The sequence below is a fragment of the Procambarus clarkii genome, unplaced genomic scaffold (assembly GCF_040958095.1).
Source record: "Procambarus clarkii isolate CNS0578487 unplaced genomic scaffold, FALCON_Pclarkii_2.0 HiC_scaffold_116, whole genome shotgun sequence".
In the NCBI taxonomy this organism is placed as follows: Eukaryota; Metazoa; Arthropoda; class Malacostraca; order Decapoda; family Cambaridae; genus Procambarus; species Procambarus clarkii.
The window spans coordinates 533,532-543,901 of NW_027189149.1; the positions used below are offsets into that span (position 1 = coordinate 533,532).

The 10,370-nt window shown below is 44.0% G+C and overlaps 1 protein-coding gene and 1 non-coding gene across 2 annotated transcripts; one reads left to right on the plus strand and one right to left on the minus strand.

Moving 5' to 3' along the window:
* Positions 1-4,483: 4,483 nt before the first annotated feature.
* Positions 4,484-4,602, plus strand: LOC138360755 (5S ribosomal RNA). The gene has a single exon (XR_011226621.1). It is a non-coding gene; the product is annotated as a 5S ribosomal RNA (ribosomal RNA).
* Positions 4,603-7,175: 2,573 nt separating this feature from the next.
* Positions 7,176-7,613, minus strand: LOC138360616 (histone H2A). The gene has a single exon (XM_069320306.1). It carries the CDS (start codon positions 7,600-7,602, stop codon positions 7,231-7,233), a length of 372 nt encoding a protein of 123 aa, XP_069176407.1. The 5' UTR covers positions 7,603-7,613; the 3' UTR covers positions 7,176-7,230.
* Positions 7,614-10,370: the final 2,757 nt, after the last annotated feature.

Genomic DNA, 10,370 nt, shown 5'->3' on the forward strand with positions numbered 1-10,370 from the left:
CTCATTAATCATAAACTCAGGAATCACCTAGAACACAAAAACATATTGACAGACAAACAATTTGGCTTCAGACAACACCGCTCAACACAAGACGCACTGAACATAATAACAAACTACCTCTCCATAAATAAACACCAAAGGGCCAAGACGGCCCTCATTGCAAAGGACGTCGAAAAAGCTTTTGACACCGTATGGCACGACGGCCTGCGTTACAAACTCTGCACTCTGTTTCAACTATCTGATAACATGCAGAGGCTACTTTGCAGCTTTCTAACAAATAGAAAGATGCAGATCAAGTTCCTCAGCAAGCTGTCGGGTTATTTCAACCTAAATGCAGGTGTCCCTCAGGGCTCAGTTCTTTCACCAACCTTATACATACTCTATATAAACGACATCCCTGACCCAGTATACTGGACATCAATGACCCTTTGCTACGCTGACGACGTAACCCAACTGATCACAGACTATACGATTAACGCCCTCACACGGAAAGCACAACAAGAAATAGACAAAGTCACCCTCTGGGAACACGACTGGCGAATAAAAACAAACCCCAACAAGTCAAAAATAACTTACTTTTTCTACAACAAACGACGTAACCCTGACCCAGTAAAACTCTACTCTCAATCACCAGATGCAACCCAGATCCCAAGAGTCAACAAAACCACAGTACTTGGACTCACACTAGACTTTAACCTTCGCTTTCACACACACATAACACCCAAGAAAGCTATAGCCTCAAACGCCCTATCAAAACTCTACCCACTCAAACATGCCTCCCAAGCCACCAAGCTCTACTTATACAAAACACTTATTCTCCCACTCCTAACATATGCACCGATCCCACTCACACTTGCAGCACCAACAAATAGGAAGAAACTCCAGCGTACCCAGAACAGGGCTCTGAGATGGGTGTTCGATACCCATTGGCAGGACTTCACCACCAGTGAGGCCCTGCATGAGAGGGCGAACATCCCACCTCTGAACATAACCTGGGATACTATGGGGAAGAAACAGATTGACAGAATTCTCACCTATCATGACAACTACGACACGTTCCTCAGAAACGTCCTAAGCAGACCCAGACATACGCACAACCTCTTTAACCTGATCGACGATCCACCTCCTGCTCCGTCCTTTACATAACCCCTCTCCTATAATATCACTACTCAAATCACCAAACTTCCAACTATAACCTCCTAACTCTTCTCCTCCCTCTTTAGGGGGGGACCAACTAGCTCCCGTTTTCTGGTGCCTTGGGTGGGCCACGATGCTGATTATCAGATCAAAGACCACATCTGGTGTGAGCCTCCAGGGCACACCCAGCTGAGGGCTGCTGTCTCCGTGGGTGCTCAGAAAAGACGAATTGTTGTCACAGATCCGATTCCTTGCCTTCACTGCCTAGTTTGGTCATAACGATTTCAATGCCATGCAGCTGGGTCTAGCCCTGGCACTTTACCTCATACTAAAAACCCTTCCTCTCACCCCCACTAATTCTTCCCCTATCCCCACTTCCACGCTCACCCATTAGGGTATCTTGACCTATATTTAATTCATTCATTCATCCGAAATTTTATTATTCACACAACTTCAACACCATGACTGGACGCGGCAAGGGAGGCAAGGGACTCGGAAAGGGTGGCGCCAAGCGTCATCGTAAGGTGCTACGTGACAACATCCAGGGCATCACCAAGCCCGCTATTCGTCGCTTAGCTCGTCGTGGCGGCGTGAAGCGTATTTCGGGTCTCATCTACGAAGAGACCCGTGGCGTCCTGAAGGTGTTCCTCGAGAACGTCATCCGTGATGCTGTAACCTACACGGAACACGCCAAGAGGAAGACCGTCACTGCCATGGACGTGGTGTACGCTCTGAAGCGCCAGGGTCGTACCCTCTACGGATTCGGCGGATAAGAGCTTGGCTAATCCATCGATTCCACCCACCACCACCACCTCAAAACGGGACCTAATTAGGTCCCTATACTTTTTTACTGAAGGGCTTAATAGACGATAACATAAATTGTTTTGATATCAGCTAGCACATTGGGTCTTATGAAATCTATTTTTTATCCTCGCATGCTTAAAGGGACTCTGATTGGGGAGGGAGGGGTGGGGGGGGGGAAGGTTTGTTCCGTTATATACTAGCAGAGCAGGATCATTGGTGGTGGGGGGGGGGGGGGTGAGGGAGAGAGAGAGAGAGAGAGAGAGATCTTTCCCAACTCTTCCTTTTTACATGAGTGAGCTACCCGTTTTATTCATTTTATCCTTCTCAGAGCTGTTTTGATAGTATCCAAATGATGGTAAATGAAAAGGGAGGACACGAATATCTACCCAGAATTCAGGACTGGCAATCGATATGCATGTTTGAGTGCGAATCTTTTTCTCTCTCAACTTAGGTATACGTTTATGTCGTACCTAAAAGCGAGAACCACACTATTGGGACAAGTATGCAAGGCCCAATTTTCCTAACAAGCACAGTTAATTTTGTTATTTTCGAACATTTCTTTCCAAATTGGTTTATCCAATTAACAGTATTATATTAAGATCATGAATTGCTGGGTTAGGTTAGGTTAGGTTAGGTTAGCTTAGCTTAGGTTAGGTTAGGTTAGCTTAGCTTGGGTTAGCATAGGTTAGGTTAGGTTTGATTACATTTCTATGTTAGATTTAACTCAAATTCAAAACAATTGCAGTCATTCGGCTTGTTAGTCAACTTGCCTCTAATAGGGGCAATTTGTCTAACAAGACTATTTAGTTTTGTGTGCATATATATATATATATATATATATATATATATATATATATATATATATATATATATATATATATATATATATATATATATATATATATATATATATATATATATATATATATATATATATATATATATATATATATATATATATATATATTATAGCTTCAAGACTCCGAACCAATATAGAAGCATCAAGAGGAAGTGCTTGTGTTATGGGCCAATAGGCCTTCTGCAGTTACTTCCATTCTTATGTTTTTATTCCCATTGGTTCGTGTTTTATCTTGTGTAAATGTCAATCACCTCACCCAAAACTTTGGTACCATATCACCTCACCCATGTATGTGTGTATATATATATATATATATATATATATATATATATATATATATATATATATATATATATATATATATATATATATATATATATATATATATATATATATATATATATATATATATATATATATATATATATATATATATAATATACAGAGTAAATCTACCCCAAAAGTAATGATTTATTTGTCTACAAAACTAAACTCTTTTTGGAATCATATGAGGCCCCTCCACTGAGGGGGGAGGCCTGGATGTTTATTGTCATGTGTATTCATGCTGCTTGCATGTCGTCGTTTATTTTGCCTTTGTTGTTTTCTTGACAGCTTTCTTTGCCTTGGGTGGTTTGGGAGATTTTGAAGCTCTCTTTATTTTGGGCTTTTTGTTCCCAACAACAAGCTGCTGCTGCTGCTGCTGCTTCTTTTTCAAGGCTGTAGGTGGTTTGTTGCTTGTGGCGGCTTTCTTGGGAGTTACCACGGCCTTCTTTGCTGCTGTAGATGGTTTCTTGGTTGTGGTGGCTTTCTTGGGAGTTAGAACGGCCCTCTTCTCTGCTACGGCCAGCTTGAATGATCCACTAGCTCCACTTCCCTTGGTCTGAACAAGAATGCCGTCAGCCACTGCTTTCTTGAGAAATCTTCGGATGTAAATGGCGATCTTGGCAGCCTCGACTTTGTTGTTGGCAACAACGTACTTCTTGATTGCTTGTAGAGACGAGCCCTTACGGTCTTTGAGTGCTGCGACCGCGGCTAGAACCATTTGACTAGTTTTCGGGTGAGCAACCTGGACGCGAGGTTTCCTGGTGGTGGCCACCACAGCAGCAGCAGCCGCAGCCTTCTTGGTAGGCTTTGCTTCTACCATGATGATGATGAGATAACCAAGGTGATGAGAGACGCTCAGACAGTCACGGGGGAATGATGCTGCCGCCGCTTGAGCCGAACCTATTTATGTGCCGGCACGGTACAGAAGCTGCAACCTGGCAACTCGTCCACCAATCACGACGGTTGGTTTTACGGCTCCGAAACCTGGATCCCATATCTTCTCTAAAATAGAAGCATTTGTTCATGTTCTTTGTAAAAGTATCATAAAGCAGGACAGATGAGACAAATATCATAAAAACTGAAGAGCAGATGAGCACACACATGTATGTATTACAAAAGAAAATCCACAAATTCATTAGAAATTGGCAGGGTAGGCTGAGGAAGTAGGTAGATGTAAAATGTCTGTAAATGGCGAAAGAACATAAACCCAAGACTGAATAAACGATGTTAAATATCCATGCCAAGGAGACAAAAATATGTTAGGATACAATTACCATTAAGACACCACAAGAAGGTCCGTATCCTGCCGTGATGACTAAAAAGAGTTGGTTATTAGCCACAATGTGTAGGCAGTCTCATGCCAACGGCCATACCACGTTGAGAACACCGCTTCTCGTCCGATCAGCGAAGTTAAGCAACGTTGGGTTTGGTTAGTACTTGGATGGGTGACCGCCTGGGAACACCAAATGCTGTTGGCAATAATGTTTTTTGTTTTGTTTTGTTTTGTTTCGTTTGTTTTTGTTTGAATGGCTGGCTGGCTGGCTCCACGGGAAATTCACGGAGTTGTGTGGAATAAGGCCTGGTAAAATGAATTAATATGTATGTCATGTTTAAAACAAACTCGCTTAATATAGTGTGTGAGGCTTTATACAAAAACAAACAACCAAAACAAAACATGTTGTATATCTATATATATATATATATATATATATATATATATATATATATATATATATATATATATATATATATATATATATATATATATATATATATATATATATATATATATATATATAGCTTAATCCGGGTTTGAACTCGCAACTCCAAGAATACGCATCACTTATATACACTTTACCACTGGACCACTGCAGGACACTTGATGCTGAGGTATCAATTTAATGACGTAAATGCCATTTCCACAAATAAATGATAATTTAAAAGTATTTGTATGTACAAATCTTTTCTGTTTAAAAGGCTACAATATCAGTTACTGATATAATTTGTGTTAATGTTTCTATACCCACAGGAAGGCATGTTTTTGCTTATATGTAAGGGGTACGGAGAAGGAATCCACAGACCATCATTCCCCTTCCCCCCCCCCCTCCCACCTACTACCACCACCACCACCACCACCACCACCACCACTACTCACCACCAATCACCACCAATCACCACCACCACCAATCACCACCAATCACCACCAATCACCACCACCACACCTAACCGAAAACCCCCTAACACATCAACCCTCCCCCCAATCAACAGGCGAAATAATAACCCTCAAATGCCTGCCTGCCTGCCTGCCTGCCAGCCAGCCAATACTAACGGTCTTCTCAGAAAGAAAATCTCTTTGTATCTGTATTACTTGATGAAATGTATGATTCTAATAATGAAAATAAATTGTTATGTCGGTTGTATGAGCATAATGACCAATATGCACATGATATGAATGAATTAAATAGTGTAGTTTTAAGTAATTAGGTTGTAGACACATTAAGCGGATATGATATTTGACGCGTCCAGAACTGGTGATTTTTGGTTTAGTTTTAAATGCACCACCACCACCACCATTGCTTCCCCAGAGCCTAATTAAGGACCGGTAAAAGGAGTCAATATGTATGTCATCTATAAAACCAAAGAATGAATAAAAACACACACACACACACCTACATAATAGTACTAGGAAGATTGTATGGCATAAAAAAAAAAAAAAGTACTCCCATTGGGTCGTTTGAACTCGCGACTTCCAAAACACCAGCCACACACCTTACCACCCAGCCACCATAGAGTTGGTATAATTGTGCAACTTTAGTTATAAAACTAAAGTTCTTATTGTCTCAAATCTTATTGTCTGTTCTATGAAAAGGCATGATGTAAATTATGTATTTTTTGAATGATTGAATTGTAGGCACATTAAGCGGATTCGATATTTGATATATCCAGAAAAGGTGATTTCTGTTCAGTTTTAAAATGCATCACCGTTAACGCTAAAGGACTGGTAAAACGACTCGATGTTTGTCATTTTTAAAATAAACACTAAAACTAGGCCCTTAACATATATAATGTTTGAATATAAATTGAATGCATATAAATACAAAGTGGGAGTGGCTGGCTGGCTGGCTGCCTGCCTGCCTGGCTGGCTGGCTGGCTGGCTGGCTGGCTGGCTGGCTGGCTGGCTGGCTGACTGGCTGGCTGCCTGCCTGCCTGCCTGCCTGCCTGCCTGCCTGCCTGCCTGCCTGCCTGCCTGGCTGGCTGGCTGGCTGGCTGCCCGCCCGCCCGCCCGCCCGCCCGCCCGCCTGCTTGCCTTGCCTTGCCTTGCCTTGCCTTGCCTTGCCTTGCCTTGCCTGTCCTGTCCTGTCCTGTTATTGCCTTGCCTTGCCTTGCCTTGCCTTGCCTTGCCTTGCCTTGCCTTGCCTTGCCTTGCCTTGCCCTGCCCTGCCTTGGCTGCAGCTGGCTGGCTGGCCGTAAATCAACTCTTAACAACACCACACCACACCACACCATCACTCATCACCCATCACCCACCACCGGCCCCAGTCTCCCAGCCTCTCTTATATACCCGAGCAGGCCCTTTAAATTATTTGAATTGTTGCACTTCGGCCAATGGCACGATCGCTGCTGCTCAAACATATTCTGGTTCACAAGTATTATAATATATTATATTATATTATATTATATATATATATATATATATATATATATATATATATATATATATATATATATATATATATATATATATATATTTATTCATGAAACACATTAAAACCTTGATCATTTATTCATTCATTACGTCTAGTGAAGAATTGCTTTTGTTCATTTGTATGATTAAAAATTGATAGAATATGAATTCCTCGCTTAAAGTAAAATATAAAATATATATTGGATTTATATGATTGGTTAATATTCCAAGTGATGCTGAATATCCCCTATAATTTTGTTTTGTTTGTTTGTTTGTTATGTACACATTCCAAATGAAATCAATATAAATGTTATTATTAATGTTTGAAAGTTGATTGTCTACTTGAATCTCTCTATTAAAGTGTGTGTGGCTCCGGATGGAGCCTGGTTATGGTATTTGTCGTGGTGGGTGGCAGAAGTGCTTACTTCTTCTCTGTCTTCTTTGGCAAAAGAACTGCCTGAATGTTTGGAAGAACACCTCCCTGTGCAATGGTTACGCCAGACAGAAGTTTGTTGAGTTCTTCGTCGTTGCGGATGGCCAACTGCAAGTGACGTGGGATGATACGGGTCTTCTTGTTGTCACGTGCGGCGTTACCGGCGAGCTCCAGAACTTCGGCAGCGAGGTATTCCATGACGGCTGCCAGGTAGACAGGAGCGCCAGCACCGACGCGTTCGGCGTAGTTGCCTTTACGCAGCAGACGGTGAATTCTGCCCACGGGGAACTGAAGTCCGGCCCTGCTGGAGCGAGACTTTGACTTGCCCTTCACTTTGCCTCCCTTGCCGCGTCCTGACATTGCTGCTGCTGTTGTGGGTTTGTGGTGTTTTATGCCGGCCCGCAGATCGAGCTTCGTGTTATATACCCCGCTCAGGATCAAGGGAGTCCGCCACTGACCAATCAGCGCGCTCCGCCACGCGACCCGCTCTGAGCTGAGTCGCGAGCGGGATATAAAAGGAAAGCTCGACTCGCGCAAAAGTTCATTATTGTATCGCAACGCCAGCCAGCACGAGCATCATCATGCCACCCAAGGCATCTGGAAAGGCTGCCAAGAAGGCCGGAAAGGCCCAGAAGGCCATTGCCAAGGGCGATAAGAAAAAGAAGCGCAGGAGGAAGGAGAGCTACAGCATCTACATCTACAAAGTGCTGAAGCAGGTCCACCCCGACACTGGTATCTCTTCCAAAGCCATGTCGATCATGAACTCGTTCGTGAACGACATCTTCGAGCGCATCGCCGCCGAGGCTTCTCGCCTGGCCCACTACAACAAGCGTTCCACCATTACCAGTCGGGAGATCCAGACGGCTGTAAGGCTCCTGTTGCCCGGAGAACTGGCCAAGCACGCCGTCTCTGAGGGCACTAAGGCCGTCACCAAGTACACCTCCTCCAAGTAAACGGCTTACTTACTGCCCTGTGGTGGTGGCTTGGCCTCAAACCAACAAACTCGGCTCCATTGGAGCCACACTTTAATTTCTAAAGAGATTGTGAGTGTTAGACACCAATACTATTATAACAAAAACCTCTGTCACTGAAAGCAAATAGCTATAAAATGAGAATATTTATGAAACTGTCTGTGTGTGTTTCTCTCTCTCAGTCTCTGACTGTCAGTCTGTCTGTCTGTCTCTGTCTCTGTCTCTGTCTCTGCATGTCTCTCTCTCTCTCTCTCTCTCTCTCTCTCTCTCTCTCTCTCTCTCTCTCTCTCTCTCTCTCTCTCTCTCTCTCTCTCTCTCTCTCTCTCTCTCTCTCTCTCAACACACATATAAACACTCGGTATCTTTTTTCTAGAGATTAGAGATTCATTGTTATGTTCCACATTAGGATTACTATGCAGGCCACCCTCTTAAGGTTTGAAAATGTCAAGAAAACGGTTAATTTAAAATGTCATCTCCTAACTTAACAGATTAAGCCAGAGGACCAAAAACAGAATAAAACAGGACAGGACAGTATGTCACTTATACAAGCTGCTTTTATTTCTAGTACAGTATGACAATTTTTTTTTTTTTTTTTTTTTTTGGGGGGGGGGGGGGGGGGGAGGATCCTTGGCAGTGCATAAGAATGAAAAGCGACGGCGTTTTGTTTGTAAGAGGACAGGTTGTACTACAAATGACTTGATTTATTGATATCACGTGTACAGTGTATGTATGACACCTAAATTATTGTATTTATTTATTTATTATATGTATAGATGAAGGTTAATTCATATGACTGATGCTAGGAATGTCTGAAATCTCCTTAGAAGGATATTTTGGCCCTGAGAAGGGCCGAGTTTGGTGTATACTAGGGTGGTCGTTTTAGCTTATGCACGCTCTCCACGGATACGGCGAGCAAGCTGAATGTCCTTTGGCATGATGGTGACACGCTTGGCGTGGATGGCACAGAGGTTAGTGTCCTCGAAGAGACCGACCAGGTAAGCCTCGGATGCCTCCTGTAAAGCCATGACGGCAGACGACTGGAAGCGAAGATCGGTCTTGAAGTCCTGGGCAATCTCGCGCACCAGACGCTGGAAGGGAAGTTTCCTGATGAGCAACTCTGTGCTCTTCTGGTAACGACGGATCTCACGCAGGGCGACCGTTCCGGGCCTGTAACGGTGAGGCTTCTTCACGCCCCCTGTGGCAGGAGCAGACTTGCGTGCTGCCTTGGTGGCCAGCTGCTTACGAGGAGCCTTGCCTCCCGTGGACTTGCGAGCAGTCTGCTTGGTGCGAGCCATGGTGAACAACTGTGGTTTGTGATGGCCGGCGCCGAAAAATTTTTGCTTATATACGCCGTCTCGAGGCGCTTGCTCGAGCGCCATTGGCTGCTCGACTCGCCTACGTCACCCCGTTGCCCCTCCCCTCCTTCCTCTGGCTGCAGCCAACAGGCAGCTCACCTCAAACACTATTATCGCTGATTTTGCTCTATTTTTTGGATTTGTGCAAAAGTCATTTCACAGAGACGTGAAACAGACGAGTAGGCAACTGCAGTTTTGAAAGCGTTGTGAGAAAGCCGTGTTTCTGCTCGAGTACAAGCATAAAGTAAGGACAGGCAGGAGTTAGGAGTTGCCATGCTACAAGTACGTCCGCTTGACGGGATATAGTCTGGGGAAATCGTGCCGAAATTTTTCATCTTTTCATTGGCAACGGAAGCAGCAGCACGTCGCGCTCGCAGTGAGATCTAGGCGATACGCTGTTTGAGCGCCCCCGCACCTGCAACCACCTGCCTCTGCATTATTGCAGTTACATGGGACCACCGTTTTGAGGCATCTGACATCACAACCACCACAGTGATCCAACAGCATCGATTTAACAACAGCCAGAGATGCAGAGCGCTAGTAGCACCTGTTGCTAACTTGCAAGGTCAGGGCCGCTTGGTCGGCCCAGACGAGCATACTCTCGTGGTAACCCTACCTGGGGCCACATCCTTATCACAGCCATCTTCCATCCAAGGCAACACCCAGGCAAACTGGCACACACCTCTTTTTCAGGCAACGACGGCTCTTCCTCTCGGCGTGTTCACGGTTTATGTTACAGCTCTATCAGTGATATAACGTGCAAAGATACATTACCCTAGTGGGCCAACCCGTACTGCCACCC

Excerpts from the sequence above, each read along its gene's own strand:
- LOC138360616 (XM_069320306.1), bottom strand. The coding sequence starts at position 7,602 with ATGTCAGGACGCGGCAAGGGAGGCAAAGTGAAGGGCAAGTCAAAGTCT.